The 24,786-nt window shown below is 40.5% G+C and overlaps 1 protein-coding gene across 10 annotated transcripts in view; it reads right to left on the reverse strand.

The window, feature by feature from the left end:
• Positions 1-24,786, reverse strand: part of usp34 (ubiquitin specific peptidase 34) — a 292,582-nt gene that overhangs the window by 247,091 nt on the left and 20,705 nt on the right. For all 10 annotated transcript variants that reach the window (XM_063055969.1, XM_063055963.1, XM_063055961.1 and 7 more), the window contains exons 2-4: positions 8,439-8,526; positions 3,726-4,149; positions 1,667-1,717 (exon numbers count right to left, since the gene is read on the reverse strand). In XM_063055969.1, coding sequence (XP_062912039.1) covers positions 1,667-1,717; positions 3,726-4,149; positions 8,439-8,526 — 563 coding nt within the window. The remainder of the gene's footprint in view (positions 1-1,666; positions 1,718-3,725; positions 4,150-8,438; positions 8,527-24,786) is intronic.

Raw genomic sequence — 24,786 nt, forward strand, 5'->3', positions numbered from 1 at the left:
ATATAACAAATAAGGGCAATTAGAGATTTTGGATACAAGAAACAATATGATGAAAATCAGCAAATTATAAAGGTTTTCAGATTAAAATTATTAGTTCTTTCTATACCTCACCTCAAATCCAGTTTTGCTGACTTTACATAAAGCTCAGAAAATTAGAATTTTATAAAAGACAGAATCACTACTTCAATATTTAACAGTGACAAGATCTTTCCGTGATTTACACTGGGCACATGGAATTTACAGTATGTAGATTACCCAGATATAATCCAAACTATCTATATCAATATTGCCAAATTAAGTCTTCTTACAGCTTTTTCCTCCAATAGCAAATTCAAAAAGCAATGCATTCGATTGCTGAATTTATTTTGTGGGTAATTAAAAGCACCTAAACTTCAAGCCTGATTTTTAAAAAAAGTTCACATCAAAACTTCAACCTCTTTATTTCCTAAGGATTATACTGGAATGTCTATTTTAGGAGGTATTATGAACAAAAAATGAAATCCAACAATAATTCAACATGATGATGCAGCAGTTGAAAATTTACAAATATGATAATACACTGGAATATAATTACATTATGCATCAGAATCAGAAAGTTGAAAGTTTAAAGTGTTCTGATGACAGTTCATGTTTTTTTTAATCTAGTATACATTGGGAATGGCTTTTCTGCAAAACAATTTCTTAATTGCTTTGTATAAGATAGTGCAAATGCACTGCCAATAGAGTCTTGCGTCTTTTAAAATATTGCAATTACTTGGGAAATGAGAAAAGGTATTTAGTGCTTTGAAAATATAAACTATTATTTTAATTTAGTCTATCATGGGCCTCGCAATCAACTTCAATTCCAACAAAGAACTACTGACTCCAAATTTATTTAAAATCACTTGTACTTTGCAACTATGAATTTCACTTAACAAGGAAGTTTGTGACCAATAACTGCATCTCAAACTTCAGCTGTTAATAGCTAGTTGAAAATAAAGAACATACAATGTCAACTTGAAATCTACAAGTTCACCCTGCAGCCAGGTGAAACTCATATGCAATAGGTATGAAGTGTGTAATAATATTGACAGTAAAATGAACAAAAGTGCAGAAATAGTTGTGACTGTCAGTCATATTGTATCTGCTGCCATACCACAAATTGGAGGTGGAGAAGCTAGGAAACTGAAGACTCAAGAGTACCATGTGAACATGGAGGCTAAACTTGGCAGCAATTGAAAAACTCAGCTTCGCACAGAAAAGGACACTGAAACCACTTTTTCTGGAATACTGATGACTGTAAGAGAGGGGCTCAATTAAGACTGAAACAATGCAAGTCCCATATATTCCAAGGAGATTCAGGCAGAGAAAAAGACCTGTTCAGATTCCTGTAGTAAGTCAAAAGTAAATAAAATGCAAGTTGGGATGGAAAGAACATTTAACATACTCTACTGCTATTTAGGTTTAATTTCCTAGTAAGTTTTGCCCTTAAAAGAGACACTTCAAATAATTAAAGAATCAGAAATTGGGTCATTTTCTTTACAGGAAAAACGCTGTCCAGAAAGTCAAAAATATTTTTATATATTACTGGTTGTATATCCCAAATTAATTTTTCACTATGTTACCAAAGATTGGTATTTAAAGAACAAATCAAAATAGCACAAGTTAGATGAAAGTTGTTACTTACATTCATATCACAAAACGCCCCTAATAAGTTGCTTTCGTGAGCTGAAATATCCTAATTTAAAGAAAGGTTAGTATAGATTTTAAACAACTTTGAAGTATCATCATATTATCATCTTAGGTAACAGCAGACACTAACTACAAAGCTGATTTAACCCATTATTTTCAAGTTAAAAACTTTTTTGTTTCTCAGAAAAATTTCAAAACTATTAATGCTTTAATTCCATCATCAACATTAGCAACTGAACACTGAAATCTTGTGTCAGGTTACCAAACGTGCAAGCCCAAATAAGGTAACTGAACATATAATCTACACTGAGACATCAAAATGTTAAAACAAAGGCCTGCCTGCCAAGTAAATGGGGATCAAAAGCCCAATCAATTTTTCATAAATACAACTGTTTCCCAAAATCAAGCAAATGTTCATCCATCAACAGCATCATTTACACCCGTATGGTATCTTTAACATAGCAAAATGCCCCAAGGCATTTCACAGGAGAGTATTCAGAGGGTCACAAAATGGGATATTAGGACAGCCAGGTAGGTTTAAACAGCACCTTGAAAGAAGAGAAGACTTCCAGAGTTAACTCCACAATGAACACATAAGCCACCAATGGTGAAGCAATGAATTCATGAAAAGCACAAAAGGGCAAATTTTAAGCAGCACACAGATTGAAAAGTGCTATTGGGCTAGAAAAGGATACAGAGATGAGAAGTCCTTAAAGATTTGAAAACAATTATCAAAATTCAGGCACTTCTATTCTGGAAAATGCCAACACATAAAATCAAGTATATGAGTGTAGTTTCCAAGAAGCAGAAATTTGTGGGGAGTCCAAGATGTGTTCAAACTAGCCAGCAGAAATAGTCAATCTTAGAGCCAAGAAGATATGGATATAGATTTCAGCAGTAAAAAGAATTAAGGTGATTGAGGAATAATAGATCATAAACTTAAATAAGAGTACAAATGATCTGAATCCGCAAGCAGAGAACATGGATGTGGCATAGACTAACGACAAGTTTCTGTTTCTACAACAATGAATGTCAAGCATTTTGTTTTTAATTCATTGCTGTTTGTGCAACTTTGTTATGCAAATACCAGCCATGTAACAGTATCTAAACTTCAAAAGAAATTCATTTGTTATAAAGTGATTAATTATAGTTTTCCTTAATTGTTTCTCGTAGCTGGGATAACTGTAATATTTTATAAAAACCTATAATTTCTATGCTTATAAATCTTAATATATGTAGTACACACTATTCGTAGCATATAAACAAATGTGCATTCTTCATCTGATGTCATAAAATACATCAAAAATATTTCCTATCACATAACTGCATATGCCTTAGTTATTTCATTCAAAGCCTGAATTATATTAAGATATTGATCAAGATACAGTTGCAAATTAAATTACAAACATTAGCATATCTACATTTTTTGAATGGATGCTTGCCGCTTTTCAAAGAATACAAAATTCACTTGTTGCCTGTCAAATCTTGACATTTGATAGTTTCCTTATGCAAAGATCATATGGAACCAGTAAACTTTAGAAGTATTTATCTATTTGAAGCACAGAAATTCATATGGAATTCAGGAAAGTAAATTTTCTAATGCTGTTCTCTTCTACAACACTCCATAGTCCATTTGTTACAGAAATGTCATCTGGAGGACAAACACCAGGTTGCCAAATAAGGGGTTGCATTATTGATTCTTTTCTATTCACACACCAACAAATGTCATTCTATTTATGCTAATCATAGCTATAACAGTCTGTTTCATTAAAACTTCAAAAATCTATTGCATCCATCCCAACCTTAAGAGTAAACACAGAAACACTATAAAAAGGCTACAGCTATTTTCTAAATTGCCTGAGCAATTTATCACATTTTTCTTTTCTCCCCTTACATTTCAAGTTTTATACCTAATCAATTTTGGTTAAGTGAAAACCTTGAAATATACATAATGCACAAACATGCATCCTTTTCCAAAACAATAGATAATTGTTTAAAAACTCAGTTAGCAAATTACATATATCAATGATACAGCTGGAAAAAATACATTATACCTCTATAGTAGCATGAGTGTTATGTTTGTAGGCGGTATATAAAGGAAACTGAATCTGAAATATCTTTGCCACACATAACAACAACTTTTCTTTTTCCTCTGTATTCCATGCGCTAAATGGATCACTGCTCCGTGTAGAAACCTCATCAGTTCGCCCACATGTTCTATTATTTGTATTTTTCTCCACAAAATCATTCAATTTTCGACCAATATCGTCTTCATTTTTATTACACTCTCCTTCCTGATTAGTCTGTTCATGGATTTGCTGATTCAGGTCCTGCCATGATGAATCATTACTAGTGCAAATTTTACACAACTGGTCTTGAAGAGCCTGGATTTGAGCAGTCACCATATTGATAAGGGCATAAACAACCTGGTTGAAGATTTCCAGGTGCTTGTACTCCTTGAAGCAACAAAGGCATTGCCTATATTTTAAAGAGAAACATTGACAGTTTTACTTTAAACACAAAAATAGCAAAGCTTTAGTGAAAGCCAACAAAACTCATTTTTTAAAACTCTATTATGCACAAGGAACAAAATCTTATGACATCATGAATATAATTATTGGTCTGAAATGTAGCTTCCAAATGTCTCTGGAAACTCTAAAATATATTGCAGATAATTTTGCAAAACCCTGAACTATGATATATATTCCGTTTTGCTGTCATGCCAGAAGAATCCCTGAGCTGTACCAGAAGATGGAAGATTATTACATCATGTGACAATGACATTTATGCAGCTATCATAAAGATGAACTGCCATCAAGTGAGGGTCAAATATTCTTTGTGTTTTATTCACAGAAGCTAAACTTTTTGACAATTAAATAGGCAAGACCAGTCCCAATTAGGACAAATGGACAAAATAGTTATCAAGGACATGGTGAGCGAAAGTGCCCATTGCAGTGTTGTACATCTCAAAAGAAACGTACAGCGCAATAAAAAGTTTGTGAACCCTTTACAATTACCAAGTTTTCTGCAATGATTACTCATAAAATGTGGTCTCATCTTGATCTAAATTAAAATAATAGAGAAACACAATCTGCCTGAACTAATAACACACAACTGTACATTTCATGTCTTTATTGAACACATTGTTTAATCATTCACAGTCCAGATTGGAAGTAGTATGTGAACCCCTGTATTTAATAACTTGTAGAACCTACTTTAGCATCAATAGCTGCCACCGAACATTTCCTGCAGCTGTTGATCAGACTTGCACATCAGTGAGGAAGAATTTCAGACCACTCCTCCATACAAAACTGCTTCAGTTCATCAATATGAACCTCTAGAAGAGGTTTACCAGGATGATTCCAGGAATAAAGGGAGCATTTTGCAGCTTTGGGCCTGTGCCCACTGGAATTTAGAAGAATGCGGGGCTTCTCATTGAAACCTACTGAATATTGAAAGGACTAGATAGGGCAGACAATGCTTCCTATGGTGTGGTATCCAGAACTATAGGGCACAGCCTCAAAATTGAGGGGCAACCCTTAAAACAGAGGTGAAGAGGAATTTTTTCAGCCAGCGAGTAGTAAATCTGTGGAATGCTCTGCAAAAGACAGTGGTGGAGGCCAAGTCCATGCGTATATTTAAGGCACAAGTTGATCATTTCCTGATCAGTCAGGGCACCAAAGGATATGGCAAGAAGGCTGGTGTGTAGGGTTGAGTGGGATCCAGGATCAGCCACGATAGGATGGTGGAGCATTCTCAGTGAACTGAATGACCTAATTCTGCTCCTCTGTTTTATGGTCTAGTATTTCTGGGACACCTTGCATGAAAAGCTCTCTTCAGGTCATGCCACAACATCTTAATTGGGTTAAGATCTGGACTCTGACGGCCATTCCAAAACATGAATTTTCTTCTTTTTAAACCATTCTGTTGTTGATTTACTTGTGTTGATTTACTCTTGTGTTTCAGTTGCTGCATCATCCAACTTGTATTAAACTTCAGGTGACGGACCATTACCCTGACATTCTCCTGTAAAATGTCTTGATACAATTTCATTGTTCCTTCAATGATTGCAAGCTGTCCAGGCCCTGAGGCAGCAAAGCAGACCCAAACCATGATGTTCCTTCTACCATGCTTCACAGGTGGGATAAGGTTTTAGTTTTGCTGTGTAGTGCCCTTTTTCCTCCAAACTTTGCAGTGTACATTTCTGTCAAAAAGTTCAACTTTAGTCTCATCTGTCCATAATAAATTGTCCTGGAAGTGTGTGGAACATCCAGGAGGTCCTTCGCAAACCTGAGAGGTGCACCAATTTTTTTTGGGAGTACTGGTTCCCTCAGTGGTGTTCTTCCATGAACACCATTCTTGTTCAGTGTTTTTCTTATAGTTGGCAAGTTCTGAAGATTTCTGCTGTTATCCTTGGGTTCTTTTTCACCTCCTTCAGTATTACATGTTGTGCTCTTGGTGTGATCTTTGCAGGACACCCACTCCTAGGGAGAGTAGCACCAGTACTGAATTTCTTCCATTTGTAGACTATTTCTCCTATTGTGTACTAATGAACACTCATTTCTTTTGAAATGCTTGTGTAGCCTTTTCCAGCTTCATGCACCTCTACAATTCTTCCTCTAAGGTGATTAGAAAGTTGTTTTGATCCAGGCTCAGTGCAAAGTAACAGATCTTTCTTGAGAAGAGCAGGCTCTGTTAATAACCTGACTTTGAATCAGAATCAGGTTTATTATTATCAGCATGTCAAAAAAAAATTTGTTAACTTAGCAGCAGCAGTTCAAGGCAATACATAATATAGAAGAAAGAAAAATAATGGCAATTAAATAATTACATAAAATTAGAGTATACATATATTGAATAGATTAAAAATCATACGAAAAACAGAAATAATATATATTTAAAAAGTGAAGTAGTGTTCAAGGATTGAATGTCCATTTAGGAATCAGATGGCAGAGGGGATGAAGCTGGAATGTGCGCCTTCAGGCTTCTGTACCTCCTACTTGACAGTAACAGTGAGAAAAGGGCATGCCCTGGTTGCTGGAGGTCCTTAACAACAGACGCTGCCTTTCTGAGACACCACTCCTTGAAGATGGCCTGGGTATTTTGTAGGCTAGTACCCAAGATGGAGCCTCTACAACTTCTTCCAGTCCAGTGCAGTAGGCGGCACCACCCCACCGCCCCCCCCCCCGCCCCCGATACCAGACAGTGATGCAGCCTGTCAGAATACTCTCCAAGGTACATCTATAGAAGGTTTTGAGCGTATTTGTTGCATCAATATGTTGGGGCCAGGCCAGATCCTCAGAGATCTTGACACCCAGGAACTTGAAGCTGCTCACTCTCTCTACTTCAGATCCCACTACGAGGATTGGTATGCGTTCCTTCGTCTTACCCTTCCTGAAGTCTATAATCAGCTCTTTCATCTTATGACGTTGAGCACAAGATTGCTGCTGCGACACACTCCACTAGTTGGCATATCTTGCTCCTGTACGCCCTCTCCTTACCATCTGAGATTCTATCAAAAATGGTTGTATCATCAGCAAATTTATAGATGGTATTTGAGCTATGTCTAGCCACACAGCAATGGGTATAGAGAGAGTAGAGCAGTGGGCTAAGCACACACCCCTGAAGTGCACCAGTGTTGATCATCAGTGAGGAGATGCTATCACCAATCCTTACAGATTGTGATCTTCCCGTTAGGAAATCAAGGATCCAATTGCAGAGGAAGGTAAAGGGGCCCAGGTTCTATAACTTCTCAATCAGGATTGTGGGAATGATGGTATTAAATGCTGAGCTTTGTGTGCCTTTTTTAAAGGGCAGAGCATCTCTACAACCCACACCTCCAATCTCATCTCATTGATTGGAACACCTAACTCCAAACAGCTTTTGTAGAAGGCATTACCCCAGAGGCTCACATACTTTTTTGAACCGAGACTGTGGTTGTTCAAATGGTGTACTCAGTATTGACAAGAAGTATGATTATTTGCGTGCTATTAGTTTAGGCAGATTGTGTTTATCTATTATTGTAACAGATGAAGATCAGACCACATTTTATGAGTAATTAATGAAGAAAAGCTGGCTGATGGCGTAGTGGCGTCAGCGCCAGACTTCGGAGCAAAGGCTCCCGAGTTCGAATCCAGCCGGCTCCCTTGCACACTTTCCATCCGTGCTGGGTTGAGCGTCGAGCTAGCAACTCAGCCTCATGAAAATAAGAAAGCCTGCTAAAAAAAAATGCTGTCATGACAGTGTGCCAATGACTCCACTCAGAGTTAAGGGCTGAAAATAAAATGCAGAAAACCTGGTAATTGCAAAGGGTTCATAAACTTTTTCTTGTAACTGTATACCTCAAAAACTTTGGACAACCCACAGATGGGATTCACTTCAAAATAATTAGTTCTAAAACTAACACCACAAAATCTAAGCCCCTCTTTATTGTCACACAAGTTGTTCAAATATTCAAAGAAGCAATCCCTATGGTGGTGTTGAATTACACAGTGATTTATTAGTTAGTGTACAGAATGAAAGTTGTACAAGTCTTTTTAAACTAGTTTTGTTCAACCATTATATTCAAACACTTCCAAGCAAAATCCAAGGTACAATATCAATAATGCAATTTAGGAGAGGAAATAAAAATGTCAAAATGTATCAATTTTTCTCGTGACTTTAATTTACAGAAGTGAATTATTATTGCAATTGTATCACCTCAAACATGATTATAAAGTAGTATAATGTCAGCTCATGCAGGCATCATAACTAAAATGTACACATACCTTTGTGCCCAAGAATTAATGTAATTAAATATTTTGAGAGCATGTTCCTTTTTAAGCTGTAGTCCTTCATTACTTTCTGTTTCAGATACTGTTGGAAGGATAATAAAATTAGTTTCACAAAGCACAAAACAGGCAATTCCATCTAGCTAGATTATGCCTCATGCTTATACTTAATGAGTCACTTAAACTCAAAGAGTCTACAGCACAGAACAGGCCCGTCAGCCCATTATGTCCATGTCAACCAAGACGTCCATTGATCTTTCCTGTCCTTCTCAAATTATTATTTTTTTTTTAAACATTGTAATTGTACCTGCCTCCACCTCCTCCTTTGGCAGCTGATTCCACATACCCAACACACTCTTTATGAAAAACTTGGCTTTGAGGTGCATTTTAAATCATTCCCCTTTCACCTCAAACCCATGCTCTTAAGACTCCCCTACCCTGGGGGAAAAAGTCAATGGAAGCAATGTAATTGATAAGTTCATTGATATAGAAAAACATATTTCAGCTATTTGCAAAACTGATACTCCTAAATTAATGAATAAATAAATACTGCGAAAAGATAGAAACACCCCAGGCTTCAATACAGTTGATAAATACAGTTGTTAAATATTGATATGATAAATACAGATTGATTTTGTTTCCAGAAAAGGGGGAGATGCTAATAGTTAAATCTTTGAAGGACAGATTAACAAAGCAGCTAACACAGCAAATAGATTCCTGGACTTTTCAAATAAAGTACAACCACCATATTCTGCTAAATGTTTATAACAAATTAAAAGGCTCCCATTGGAAAGTTTGGGGGTGCCAAGGTAGAGTCACAGTTATTGTGGTGCCATTACAGTTTGGGGGTTCAACTCTGGTGTCCTTGATAAGAAAGTTGTATGTTTCTCCCACGTATACGTGGGTTTCATCTGGGTGCTTCAGTTTTCTCCCACAGTCCAAAAGACATACCAGTCAGTAAGTTAATTGGCCATTGTAAAATTACCCTATGGTTTGGCTCGGGTTAAATAGGAGGGTTACTCGGCAGCGCAGTTCGTTCAGCTGGAAGGGCGACCTTTGCGCTGTATCTCTACATAAATAAACAAACAAGCAAATTCTGCCTGATTCAAATCACAAATCAATGCTTTTAAATGAGTACTGATAAGTTACTGGAATGGTAGTATGTTTGAGAAATATAGTTACATGGATAAAACTACAGGAACTTACAAGGTTTTAGTCCTTACTTTTAATAATTTCTCCTTTGACTCCTCCCATTTCCTCCAAACTAAAGGTGTAGCCATGGGCACCCGTATGGGTCCTAGCTATGCCTGCCTTTTTGTTGGCTTTGTGGAATAATCTATGTTCCAAACCTATTCTGGTATCTGTCCCCCACTTTTCCTTCGCTACATCAACGACTGCATTGGCACTGCTTCCTGCACGCATGCTGAGCTCGTTGACTTCATTAACTTTGCCTCCAACTTTCACCCTGCCCTCAAGTTTACCTGGTCCATTTCCGACACCTCCCTCCCCTTTCTACATCTTTCTGTCTCTATCTCTGGAGACAGCTTATCTACTGATGTCTACTATAAGCCTACTGACACTCACAGCTATCTGGACTATTCCTCTTCTCACCCTGTCTCTTGCAAAAATGCCATCCCCTTCTCGCAATTCCTCCCTCTCCGCCGCATCTGCTCTCAGGATGAGGCTTTTCATTCCAGGACGAGGGAGGTGTCCTCCTTTTTTAAAGAAAGGGGCTTCCCTTCCTCCACCATCAACTCTGCTCTCAAACGCATCTCCCCCATTTCACGCACATCTGCTCTCACTCCATCCTCCCGCCACCCCACTAGGAATAGGGTTCCCCTGGTCCTCACCTACCACCCCACTAGTCTCCGAGTCTTCTCCGTAACTTCCGCCACCTCCAATGGGATCCCACCACTAAGCACATCTTCCCCCCCCCCCCGCTTTCCATAGGGATCGCTCCCTACGTGACTCCCTTGTCCATTCGTTGTCCCCCCCATCCCTCCCCACTGATCTCCCTCCTGGCACTTATCCTTGTAAGCGGAACAAGTGCTACACATGCCCTTACACTTCCTCCCTTACCACCATTCAGGGCCCCAGACAGTCCTTCCAGGTGAGGCGACACTTCACCTGTGAGTCGACTGGGGTGATATACTGCGTCCGGTGCTCCCAATGTGGCCTTCTATATATTGGCGAGACCCAATGCAGACTGGGAGATTGTTTTGCTGAACACCTACGCTCTGTCCGCCAGAAAAGCAGGCTCTCCTAGTGGCCACACATTTTAATTCCACATCCCATTCTGATATGTCTATCCACGGCCTCCTCTACTATTAAGATGATGCCACACTCAGGTTGGAGGAACAACACCTTATATTCCGTCTGGGTAGTCTCCAACCTGATGGCATGAACATTGACTTCTCTAACTTCTGCTAATGCCCCACCTCCCTCTCGTACCCCATCCGTTATTTATTTATATACACACATTCTTTCTCTCTCTCTCCTTTTTCTCCCTCTGTCCCTCTAACTATACCCCTTGCCCATCCTCTGGGTTTTTCCCCCCTCCCCCTTTTCCTTCTCCCTGGGCCCCCAGTCCCATGATCCTCTCGTATCCCTTTTGCCAATTACCTGTCCAGCTCTTGGCTCCATCCCTCCCCCTCCTATCTTCTCCAATCATTTTGGATCTCCCCCTCCCCCTTTCAAATCTTTTACTAGCTCTTCCTTCAGTTAGTCCTGACGAAGGGTCTCGGCCCAAAACGTCGACTGTACCTCTTCCTAGAGATGCTGCCTGGCCTGCTGCGTTCACCAGCAACTTTGAGATGTGTTGCAGGAACTTACAATATTCCCCTCAAAGAGAGAAAAAACAAATTCAAGTACAGATTGTGACAATTATGGAGGACTTAGAAAATGAAATAAATGTTTTAGTAATTTAAGGATCAATAAACAAAGGCAACATATTTAAGATAAAGGGCAAGACTCAGAATAGTGATGCAAGGAAAACTTATTATGCAATCTCTAGTAAATGCTGAAGAAACTCAGCAGGTCAGGCAGTATCAATGGATGGAAATGAACCTATGCAACTGATGGATGGGCAATAGAATACACACCCCAGCAAGCCTGATGCAAATGATTCAACAGCAGCCTTCAAATGGAGGCAAAACTGAAGGGATTTTAACAAAGGACCAAATCAAAGAAGCCAGATTATTTTTTTCTCTCAAAATGCAATCTAAACATGCATAAACTTTCTGCGCACTTCCAAGCACATCATTACATTCCCTTATAATACAGGTTTCCCCCGCCATCTGAAGATAAAGCGTTTCTATGAAAAGGTTCGTAAGCCGGAATGTCGTAAAGCGAAGAAGCAACTACCATTTATTTATATGGGAAAATTTTGTGAGCGTTCGCAGACCCAAAAATAACCTACCAAATCCTGCCAAATAACACATAAAACCTAAAATAACAGTAACATATAGTAAATACATTGCCGCACTGTTCTCCGTAGCGAAAATCTCACGCAAGTGCTCTCGGCAGAAACACTCTCTCCAGTAACCTTTAAGCTATGAAGCTACCAAATCATACCAAATAATGTATTACAGTGTAGTATCACTTACCGGAATTGGGAAGACAGCGCAGAGCACACTGATGATGGCGTGTTAGGCTGAGTCGTCGGAGGTTGGGGTGGTGCAGTGGACTCCAACCTTCAGGCCGCCAACCGATAACGATCCACGAAGCATACGGGGTACAGCGGTAGCCAGGACACACCCAGCACATCTTCAAGAAAAAAGCCGAAATAAACAAGCTAATTAATTAGGTGCCGCCCGGCACGTAAATGTCGGCCCAGATCAGAGGCCACGCAATCAGCCATCGCCTCTGATCTGGGCTGACAATTACGTGCCAGGCTGCATCTAATTAATTAGCTTGTTTATTTCGGCTTTTTTCTTAAAGATGTGCTGGGTGCGTCCCAGCTACCGCTGCATTCTCTGCAGCAATGTATCGGTCCGCAGCCCAGGGGTTGGGGTGGTGGGACACTGGGGTGTCATCTCAACGTCGTCTATTTCCATCAGGGCAGGCAGGTCATCTTCCTCTATATCTGCCTGGCTCGATGTCGAAGGTCGAGGTTCGTCGTCTGCTGTGGCTGATGTGGAAGGCTTGAAAAACGAAGGGTCTCGGCCTGAAACGTCGGCTGTACCTCTTCCTAGAGATGCTGCCTGGCCTGCTGCGTTCACCACCAACTTTGATAAAGTGGGTTGACAGTATGCTTGACTGCTTAGCCTCGCGCATTTTTCTGTCATACAGTTCTTTGTAAGCACTCAAACCATCTTGCAAATATGCCCTAAACCGATGTATCCTTTCAAAATTAAAGTCATACTTTTCTGTAATCATTGCAACAAAAATCTCACACAGTTGCTTCACGTTCAGTTCCTGGACGACTTCACTTTCGGTCCGTTTGCTACTGCATTCGATTTCGATTGTTATCCTTTCCTCTTCCAATTGCATCAGCTCTTCATCCATCAGTTCTTGGTCATGGGATGCCAAAACCTCTTCAACATCATCTTCGTCAACTTCCACAAGCCAAGCTCACTTTGTCCGTCCTTCGTTCACCACAATCGAAACGCTTAATTATGTCTAGTCTTACGCTAAGTGTAACACCCTTACGAGCTCTTTTAGGCTTTTCCGATACCTTAGAACTCATCTTGCTAACGGCTGCTCACAGGCACGTGTTTAAGCAATGCCGGCTAGAATGCAGTTCCGGGGGAGGAGCCTGGCTGCTCGGGGCGCACGCTGCCTTTTTTCGTAACAGTGAAAACACCTTGTTAGCGAAAACAGGTAACTAATGTAGGTCTTTCATAACAGCGAGGTTTCATAAAGCGAATGTTCGAAAAGCGGGGGGGCATCTGTATTAACAATGTGTGAACATGTCACTAAAATTTCAAGCCTAAATATTCCTTCAGTGAAATGTCTGAGAGGTTACTACACAGGGTCCCATTCCTATGTGCCCACTGGTGAAAGGACCCTATACCTTGGTGTTTCCCCACACAGTCTTTGCGGTAATTACTTAATTTTAGCATCCTCCTCAGCATGTATTCCTGCACTTTGGAATGTGTCAGTCAACAGCATTCAGTTGTTGGTCTATCAGTGCAAGGGAATGTCTATACATTTCAGGCCGACAAAGGTGCATCTTTTATGTTGCTGATCTTACAGCTACAGTCAACATTTGTTTCAGTGTATGTCTGAGAACAGCCCACAAAACACAGCCTCACGTTACACAGGTGTACAAGACTAAAATCAACAGCAAATACAACATCCACATCCATAACTTATGTCAAGCCCATAGCCTGGATCGTAGTGGATGACGATTGCATCTACACTGTAGCAATCTTGAGGTCATGATGCAACAAGACAGAGACTCTAGCTGTGAATGAAGGATCTGATGGTCAAGACAGTTCTCACCTCCAGCCAAGCAAAATCTTGGTGCCTGTTTGACAATGTGGATGACTGTGAAACTGAATGATTATTGGTCCAAAATATTTTGATGAACCAAGTGGTTTCTACTTCTCTCTATGATAAATGGTCTACTCAGAGAAGCACAATTAAATGGCTATGCTGACCAGTGTATTCTGGCTCCGGAGTGAAACAACAAGCTTCTTAATTTACAAATAAAATTACACATTTTTTTAAAATAGAGAATGCAACATTTCACCATGTACAATGTAGGTGCATTGTGACAAACTTCCTGCGATATTGCCCACAGTATAAACTGGCTGATGCAACATCTAATGAAGTATGTAATTTCCAATTATACGAGGGGTGATTGATAAGTTCGTGGCCTAGGGTAGACGGAATCAATTTTAGAAAACCTAGCACATTTATTTTTCAACATAGTCCCCTCCTACGTTTACACACTTAGCTCAGCAGTCGTGGAGCATACAGATCCCCTCTTTGTAGAAATCGACGTCTTGGACCTCTAGAAGTAGCCCACAGCAGGGGTGATTGATAAGTTTGTGGCCTAAGGTAGACGGTGACAAGTTATTAACTTCAAACTTTCTGCATAATCACTGAAAGAGTTGAACTGCATGTGCATGTAGCGAGAACTGTATAAGTCAGAGTTGAACTGCACCTGCATGTAATGAGAACTGTTAACTTACCCCGTTCTACCTTAGGCCACGAACTTATTAATCACCCCTGCTGTGGACACTTTCTGGAGATCCAAGATCCACATGCTCCACAATCGCTGGACAAAGTGTGCAAATGTAGGAGGGGACTATGTTGAAAAATAAATGTGCTAGGGTTTCTAAAATTGACTCCGTCTACCTTAGGCCACAAACTTATCAATCACCCCGCATAAAAGTAATCTTTAAAGGCAATAATTTCTAATTATTGTGAAACAAGTACAAAAGATCAGAGTTTAATTAATCAGGCTACATTTTAAAAAAATCAAATTAATAAACATTGCTTTCTTACGTTTGTACAGGTAACAAGCCCTTCAACTTCAGTACCTTGACCGCATTAGATCAGCTGATTCTTGGGTGACATTTACATTAGAAAATTGAGACAATAACTTAGAACATAAAAAGCTACAGCACATTACAGGTCCTTCAGCCCACTATGTTTTGCCAACCAAGTAACCTACTCAAGAAACTGCCTAGAACTTCCGTACTGCATAACCCTCTATTTTTCCAAGCTCCATATACCTACCTAACAGTCTCTTAAAGAGACCCTACTGAATCTGCCTCCACCACCGCCACCAGCAGTGCATGCCACACATCCACCACTCTGTGTGAAAAACTTATCCCTGACATCCCCTCTGTACCTACTTCCAAGCACCTTAAAACTATGCCCCCTCATGTTAGCCATTTCAGCCCTGGGAAAAAGCCTCTGGCTATCCTCATGATCAATGCCTCTCATCATTTTGGACACATCTATCAGGTCACCTCTGTCACTCCAAGGAGAAAAGGCCAAGTTCACGCAACCTATTCTCATAAGGCATGCTCTCCAAACCAGGCAACATCCTCGTAAATCTCCATGCACTCTTTCTATAGTATCCACATCCTTCCTGTAGTGAGGTGACCAGAACTGAACACAGTACTCCAAGTGGGGTCTGACCAAGGTCTGAGTTAGCTGTAACATTACCTCACGGCTCTTGAACTTAATCCCATAGTTGATGGATGCTAACATACCATAAGCCTTCTTAACAACACTGTCAATCTGCGCAGCAGCTTTGAGTGTCCTATGGACACGAACCCCAAGATCTCTCTGATCCTCCACACTGCCAAGAGTCTTACAATTAACTTTATATTCTATCTTTAAATTTAACCTACCAAAATGAACCACTTCACACTTATCTGGGTTGAACTCCATCTCCCACTTCTCAGCCCAGTTCTGCATTCTATCGATATTGCACTGCAACCTCTGACAACCCTCCAGACTATCCACAACACCCCCAACCTTTGTGTCATCAGCAAACTTACTAACCCACCCTTTTACTTCTTCATCCAGGTCATTTATAAAAAAAAAATCACAAAGAGGAGGGGTCACAGAACAGATCCCTGTACAGCACCACTGGTCACCACTTGAACTTGAAATACGACATCGTATTTCAAGGGATGTACAACTGAAAACCAAACTCTGGTAGTATTATGCAGTGCTGCTAAGGTATTGTATCTCTGAAAAACAGAAACTCTAGATTTCACTAGAATTATAACCCCTGATGACAGATTAAAAAAATCTCATGAAAATGACAATTCGCAGAGATGCAATGAGTAAAAATTTAGAGCATAATCGCAAAATTTATTCATTATTTAATTGTCTCCAACTCACCGAGCATATCACCACAGGAAATTAAGTTCTTTTTTGCAGCATAAGCAGAGAATTGGAAAATATAAAACAGATGTTTCTGCACTGCCAACGGTAGAAGTGTTTAATTACTGTGTAACAGATAATGCTGGAGATATTCTCTAGAGTTCTGACCAATTATCTGCACCTTCGGTTCTGACCAAGAGCTACTTTTTTTTCCCAAAAAGGCTACCTGTCTTGTTGAGTGTTTTCAACTTTGTTTTTATTTTAATTTCACTACAATGGGCTGGTTTATATCATAAAACTAAATGTAAACAAAAGTGTACTTCACATGACAAGATAGGTATATTGAAAGAAAAAGTCTATATTTTTGGCTGTTTTCAGTAATTTAATTTATCAATTTGTTTGTGCAAGTATCAGTTTGAATCCAAATATAGTAAGGGCACGAAGGGATATGGGGAGAAGGTAGGAGAATGTGGCTAAGAAAATTGGATCAGCCACGATTTAGTGGCAGGAGACTTGATGGGCCAAATGGCCTAATTCTGCTCCTATATCTTATGGTCTTATTGCGTTTACCTCATGTCAGGGTGCAAGTAGTTCAGCAATAAGAGTTCTAACTGGCAGAGACAGTTTTTTTGGAAAATATCATGAATTATGCACAAGTGAAAAAGGTGCACAATGATTTTTGAAGTCAAGGGGGTTGGGGGAGAAGGTTGAGCATTTCAAATTTTACAACAGAGACCAAAAAGCACAACAGTGTAGGGAAATATAAACCTAAAGATGCAAGTCATTAGTGATAGTGGGTAATTGACTAAAACATTATCAAAAGAAAGGGTAGAGAAGGAGAAGAAATAGTAAAAATAAGTGATGATAGACATCATTCTGATGACATATACAAGGATAATAAGAGTAATTATTTAAAAATGATCTATTAAATAGAGCCTGGTTGAATGTTTTGAGGGCAAGAGCACTGGCATCACTGTAGGAATACCTTAGGCCCACACATTTTTAGCTGCTTCACCAGTGACATTCCTTATAACATGACAACATTGGAACCAATTTTCCACCCTAAATATTCATGTCTCGCCCAACAAGTGCACATTAACAGCAGTGTTGTGCCATTAATAAAATGTATTACAGATACTTACCTAGGCTATTCTGATAGCATCCCCCAAACCTGTGAAATCCACCAATAAGGAAGTCAAGGGTTTTTTGGTGTATGGAAATACCACAACCTGCAGATTTTCCTCCATCTTACACACAGTTCTTTAAACTGTATTGTTATTACCTGGGTGTAAAATTCAGAGTTCGCAAAATACACCACAATGACTGCAGTGATTCAACAAGGTTGTTCATTCTAACATTAAATTGATAAGAATGGAATTTAAAATATATGCCCTCTGGGAATACAATAATGGATAGCATAGAATGCATCTTTTAAATAAATTATTTTTAAGTACATACCCCATTACTGGTATGACCAGCATTGATTGGCCATTCCTAACTAGCCTTGAGAAGAGGGGATCTCAAGTCACAAACATTTGATGAAGACAAGATCTAAACATTTACAACCATGATCAGTCAGAAGTGCCAAGCAGATAACCCATCATAGCTTCCTCCATTACAGAAGCCAGATTTCTATCCATGCAGTTCATTCTTGGTATCAACAAATATCTAAAAGCACTGAATTCAATAAAGGATAGAAGACAATATTCCAGTTATAAATACAGATCAACACTCCAGAATTATCTGCACCTTCAACCATACGGTTACAGCACTAACATCTATGAACATGTGGAAAACTGCCCACATATGCCTTGTTTACAACAAAATCGAACAAGTCAAATCTGGCTAATGAGCACTCAATCAATCTATTCTAAATCATGAGAAAAGTAATAGGAGATGTCTTCACCAAAGCTATATAGTTGCATTTACTCACCAAAAACCTGCTCACCAATAGCTAACCTGGGTTGTGCCAAGATCACTCTGCTCCAGATTTTACCATAGTCTAGGTCCAAATATAAACCAAAAAGCTGAATTCCAGAGGAAAGAGAAAGTGACTGCCCTTAATTGAACATAGCACAATAAGCTCAATAAAGCTGAATTGAAAGAGGATGAAAGAAAAATCTCCAATGATTATGTTACACCTTACAGTACTTGTTATCACTGGGAGTCAATTACCCCAGGCAGTTACAAGAGTACTTCAAGGTAGTGTGCTAAGCCCAAACATCTTCAAGGTGCTTCGTTACTAACCTTCCCTTCACTGCAATATCAGAAAAGGGGATGCTTATCAAGGACTCCACAATGATATTCAAACCAATTTGCAAGACTCCAACAAATAAAGCAGTCACTGCCAGAATGCAGAAAAATCTAGACAACATTCAGGCATAGGCTAAATGACAAGTAACATTTGTACTCAAAAGTGCGAAAGCATGTCAAGTTCCAACATATGGCTTAACCACTATCCTTAATATTAAACAGCACTACCATTAAGATCCCAGATAGGGGCCACCATTACATTTTAATAAGGCTGCTGGAAAGGGGAATTATAATTGATCTTGCTAGAACTAAATATTCCCCAAATATAAACTGTTTAAAAATTCTTCAACTTTATTTGTCATGTCAGAATTTTCTCCAATTCATTTCAATATCCTTTTTAAGCATTTAACTTGTTAGATGATTACTGTATACCTAAATCATCCTTCTGTTACCAGTATTAACATTTCAAACTTGGAAGAATAATATTTGCTGCCCATCCCTACTTGTCAGTTTAAGTGATGATGGTTACAGCAACCCTCTTTGAATGACGTCCATGCAGTGAATATAGGAGCCCAGTGATAGGAGAAAAAGTAATTACCCATTAAACCAAAAACAAATGAAATACAGCATCAACACTTTGACTGCCACATCTACATCATTGAAGACATTCAAAAGAACTTCTGAATGAATGTATCTATTTATTTATTCTGTTTTTGCTCATGGATTCTATGCAGTTCAAATTACACGGAGTAGAAACAGAGTATTACATGGAGGAAAACAGCGCTGAAAGATAAAACATCTCAGACAATTATATCATCTATTCATTTTATAAATACTGAAGTTGTAAACATCTGGGTTTGCATTTCTTTCCCAACACTTTTGCTCTAATGAATATGCTTGTACTCGGTTGTATGGCTAGGCACAGCTCAAACATTATCTACAATTGCAAGAAGTTTATGAACCCTTTGAAATTACCTGGCTTTCTGCATTAATTATTCATAAAATGTGGTTTGATTTAATCTAAGTCACAATAATAGACAAACACAATCTGCCTAAAGATCTCAAGTTTGCAAAAGACCACCTGGATGTTCCACACACTTCTGGGACAACTTTCTATGGACAGATGAGACAAAAGTTGAACTTTTTGGCAGAAATGCACACTGCTAAGTTTGGAAGAAAAAGGGCATTGCACAGCAAAACCAAAACCTCATTCTAACTATGAAGCATGGTAGAAGAGGCATCATGGTTTGGGCTGCTTTGCTGTCTCAGGGCCTGAACAGCTTGCAATCATTGAGGGAACAATGAAATTGTATCAAGACATTTCACAAGAGAATGTCGGTAACAGTCCGCCACCTGAAACTTCATAATAGATGGATGATGCAGCAAGGTGATAATCCAAAACACAAGAGTAAACAACAACAGAACAGTTTAAAAAGAAAATTCACATTTTGGAATGACCAATTTTAGACCTCAATACAATTGAGATGCTGTGGCATGATCTGAAGAAGGGTGTTCATGCAAGGTTTCCCAGAAATATTGATGAACTGAAACAACTTTGTATGAAGGGATGGTCTAAAATTCCTGCTCGCCATTGGAAAAGTCTGATCAGCAGCTACAGGATACGCTTGGTGGAGGTTACTGCTGCTAAAGGAGGTTCCAGCAGTTATTAAATACAAAGGTTCACATATTTTTTCCAGCCTGAACTGTGAATGATTAAACAATGTGTTCAATAAAGACATGAAACAAACAATTGTTTGTGTGTTATTAATTTAGATTAAGTCAGATTGTTTTCATTTATTATTGGGACATAGATGTAGATCAGAGCAAATTTTATGAGTAATCAGTGCAGAAAACCAGGTAATAGCAAAGTGTTGAATTGAATTGAACACACAAACCTTTCCTTTAAACTGTATAAATATGCCGATAACACAACTACTGTTGGCAAAATTTTAGATGGTGACAAGGAGACGTTTCAGAAGCCAGATAGATAAGCCGGATGAGCGGTGTCGCAATAACAACCTTGCATTCAATGTCAATTAAGACCAAAGAATTGATGGTGGACTTCAGGAAGGGGAAGTCGGGGGAACACGCACCAGTCCTCAGAAGGGTAAGCAGTTGCATGATCCTGGATGTCAATATCTTTGAGGATCTAACTTGGGCACAACATACTGATGCAATTACAAAGAAGGCAAGACATCAGATACATTTCATTAGGAATCTGAGGGGAATTGGTAAGTCACCAAAAACGCACAAACAAATTTCTACAGATGTACCATGGACAGCATTCTAACTGATGGCATCACCATCTAAGAAAAGAGGGGCTGCTGCACAGGATCAGAAAAATCTGCAGAAAGTTGTACACTCTGCAATCTACATCATGGGCACTAGCCTCCCGAGAATCGAGAACATCTTCGAAAGACGATGCCTCAAAAAGGTAGCATCCATCATTAAGGACCTCTATCACCCAGGACGCCCTCTTCTCAATGCTACCATTAAGGAAGAGGTACCAGAGCCTGAAGACACACACTAAACATTTCAGACACAGCTTCTTCCCTCCGTCATGAGATTTCTGAATGGGCAATGAACCCACAAACACTACCTCAGTTTTTTCCCCTCTCTTTTGGTACTACTTATGTAATATGTAAGGTAGTGGGTAGTGGCTCCATATGTCACTACTACAGGGCGTAACGACCCTGCCTTACACGAGACCCGGGGTCAGCTGGTTCCGGCTGACAGTACCTGGTATGGGCCACTATCCAGGGTTACGGATCCCACTGCCTTGTGGGTACCTTCAGGAGAAGAGAAGGCTAAGAAGTAAACCCTACACAAATCCGGAGCGGAGCCCCTAAGGCGGTTGGATAATGTATCATGTCACCTCCTGGCAGCCCCTGCAGACAAGCTGGTGCCGAATGCACTGCTTCACATTCCTTTGGACCACATCCACGAGGCCGAGCAGGGTATCTTGATGTCTGGCCAGCCCAGGATCTCCATATTCATCGCCCAGGTCTGCACCCCGAAGAGGTCACTCCGACGGAGCACCCATTGCCTACTTCGACAGATGGAGCCATTACTTATGTAATACCCTGGTTAAAATGTCTACTGCTATGTTGTGAGGTATTTTATTTTAGCAGTTTTCTGTAAAGTAGTGTGTCCCGCTGGTTGGGGTGTTCTGGCTTTGACTAAAGATAAAGAGCCATGCTGTCCAACTTAGGAATGTTGTGTCAACCAATCAAGAGTGGGATGAGATGGAACATTCTGGAAAGCTGGGTGGGAAGGATTTTCTGAAGGACAGTATTCTGGATTGGGATCTTTTGGCGAGAGGTGCAGAGAAGTGCACCAGAGAAGACACCTGGAAGATCCCATCTGAAGGGGAGACCCAATTGCAAGGAGTTCTTCGCAAGCCAGAGGATTCCAAGAAGAGAAGTTCTACCTGTGGCTAGTGAGGAGAATTCAGCGCTGTGAGCGAAGCGATACACCCAGCTACTACAAAAATTAGCTCCAACATTTATGTAAACACGAGGAATTCTGCAGATGCTGGAAATTCAAGCAACACACATCAAAGTTGCTGGTGAACGCAGCAGGCCAGGCAGCATCTCTAAGAAGAGGTACAGTCAATGTTTCGGGTCGAGACCCTTCATCAGGACTAACTGAAGGAAGAGCTAATAAGAGATTTGAAACTGGGAGGGGGAGGGGGAGATCCAAAATGATAGGAGAAGACAGGAGGGGGAGGAATGGAGCCAAGAGCTGGACAGATGATTGGCAAAAGGGATATGAGAGGATCATGGGACAGGAGGCCCAGGGAGAAGAAAAAAGGGGGAGGGGGGAAAACCCACAGGATGAGCAAGGGGTATAGTCAGAGGGAGAAAAAGGAGAGAGAGAGAAAGAATGTGTGTATATAAATAAATAATGGATGGGGTACGAGGGGGAGGTGGGGTATTAGCAGAAGTTAGAGAAGTCAATGTTCATGCCATCAGGTTGGAGGCTACCCAGACAGAATATAAGATGTTGCTCCTCCAACCTGAGTGTGGCTTCATCTTAACAGTAGAGGAGGCCGTGGATAGACATGTCAGAATGGGAATGGGATGTGGAATTAAAATGTGTGGCCACTGGGAGATCCTGCTTTCTCTGGCGGACAGAGCGTAGGTGTTCAGCAAAACAATCTCCCAGTCTGCATTGGGTCTCGCCAATATATAGAAGGCTACATTGGGAGCACCGGACGCAGTATATCACCCCAGTCGACTCACAGGTGAAGTGTTGCCTCACCTGGAAGGACTGTCTGGGGCCCTGAATGGTGGTAAGGGAGGAAGTGTAAGGGCATGTGTAGCACTTGTTCCGCTTACAAGGATAAGTGCCAGGAGGGCAGGAGGGAGATCGGTGCGGAGGGATGAGGGGGACGAATGGACAAGGGAGTCACATAGGGAGCAATCCCTGCGGAAAGCGGGGGGGGGCGAGGGAAAGATGTGCTTAGTGGTGGGATCCCGTTGGAGGTGACAGAAGTTACGGAGAATAATATGTTGGACCCGGAGGCTGGTGGGTGTGGACCAGGGGAACCCTATTCCTAGTGGGGTGATGGGAGGATAGAGTGAGAGCAGATGTGCGTGAAATGGGGGAGATGCGTTTAAGAGCACAGTTGATAGTGGAGGAAGGGAAGCCCCTTTCTTTAAAAAAGGAGGACATCTCCCTCGTCCTGGAATGAAATGCCTCATCCTGAGAGCAGATGCGGCGGAGACGGAGGAATTGCGAGAAGGGGATGGCATTTTTACAAGAGACAGGGTGAGAACAGGAATAGTCCAGATAGCTGTGAGTGTCAGTAGGCTTATAGTAGACATCAGTAGATAAGCTGTCTCCAGAGATAGAGACAGAAAGATCTAGAAAGGGGAGGGAGGTGTCGGAAATGCCTTGAGGGCAGGGTGAAAGTTGGATGCAAAGTTAACGAAGTCAACAAGCTCAGCATGCGAGCAGGAAGCAGTGCCAATGCAGTCGTCAATGTAGCGAAGGAAAAGTGGGGGGCGGATACCAGAATAGATTTGGAACATAGATTGTTCCACAAAGCCAACAAAAAGACAGGCATAGCTAGGACCCATACGGGTGCCCATAGCTACACTTTCAGTTTGGAGGAAGTGGGAGGAGCCAAAGGAGAAATTATTAAGAGTAAGGACTAATTCCGCTAGACAGAGCAGAGTGGTGATAGAGGGGAACTGATTAGGTCTGGAATCCAAAAAGAAGCGGAGAGCTTTGAGACCTTCCTGATGGGGGATGGAAATATATAGGGACTGGACATCCATGGTGAAAATAAAGCGGTGGGGGCCAGGGAACTTAAAATCATCGAAAAGTTTAAGAGCACGAGAAGTGTCACAAACATAGGTAGGAAGGGATTGAACAAGGGGGGATAAAACCGTGTCGAGGTATGCAGAAACGAGTGCAGTGGGGCAGGAGCAAGCTGAGACAATAGGTCTGCCAGGACAGGCAGGTTTGTGGATCTTGGGTAGGAGGTAGAAATGGGAAGTGCGAGGTGTGGGAACTATAAGGTTGGTAGCAGTGGATGGGAGATCCCCTGAGCGGATAAAGTCAGTGATGGTGTGGAAGACAATGGCCTGGTGCTCCTTAGTGGGGTCACATTTATGTGCACAGTTAGATTGGTTTACTGCAATGGGCCCTTTATCTTTCTTTTTGCTTCTCTGTTAACTGTTTGATATGTTGAAAATTGGTAAATATACTTTCTTTATAATTTTATGCAGGTGTACGATCTGTCATTTCTGGGCTACCGATAACTGTGTATGGGCAGTATTAACACAGCATTCGCTCAAATGGAGGTTCTTTTAATCAGACATTTCTGTTTGCCTGAACCCCAAAGAAGGGAGCAAACAGAAAACTCCAGGGGAATTAGTATGATATTAGTAATAGGGATATTGCGGGAATACATTGTCAAAGAAGTGGCAGCAGAATACTTGAAACAGAATAGGACTGATACATCAACTTATGAAAATCATGCTTGCAAATTTGTTGAAATTTATTAAGGATCTAACTAACAGAATAGATAACAGCAAAACAGTTTGTGGTAGATCTAAGATTTACTGAAGGACTTTTAACAAGGTGCAGCTTGAGAGAAAATTAAATATGGGTTAGAGAGTACTGAACTGAATATAATATCCTGTTGTGGAATGCAGACGAGCTAATGTACAGTTTGTGGTGTTATAGTGAATGAATCTATATACACTGTAGTAGAAATGGACAGGTCAATTTTGGGTTGGCCAGCTGTGGCCAGCAGGGTACTAGAGGGATTGCTGCTGAGGCCCAA

Source organism: Mobula hypostoma, chromosome 8 (genome assembly GCF_963921235.1).
Source record: "Mobula hypostoma chromosome 8, sMobHyp1.1, whole genome shotgun sequence".
Taxonomy (NCBI): Eukaryota; Metazoa; Chordata; class Chondrichthyes; order Myliobatiformes; family Myliobatidae; genus Mobula; species Mobula hypostoma.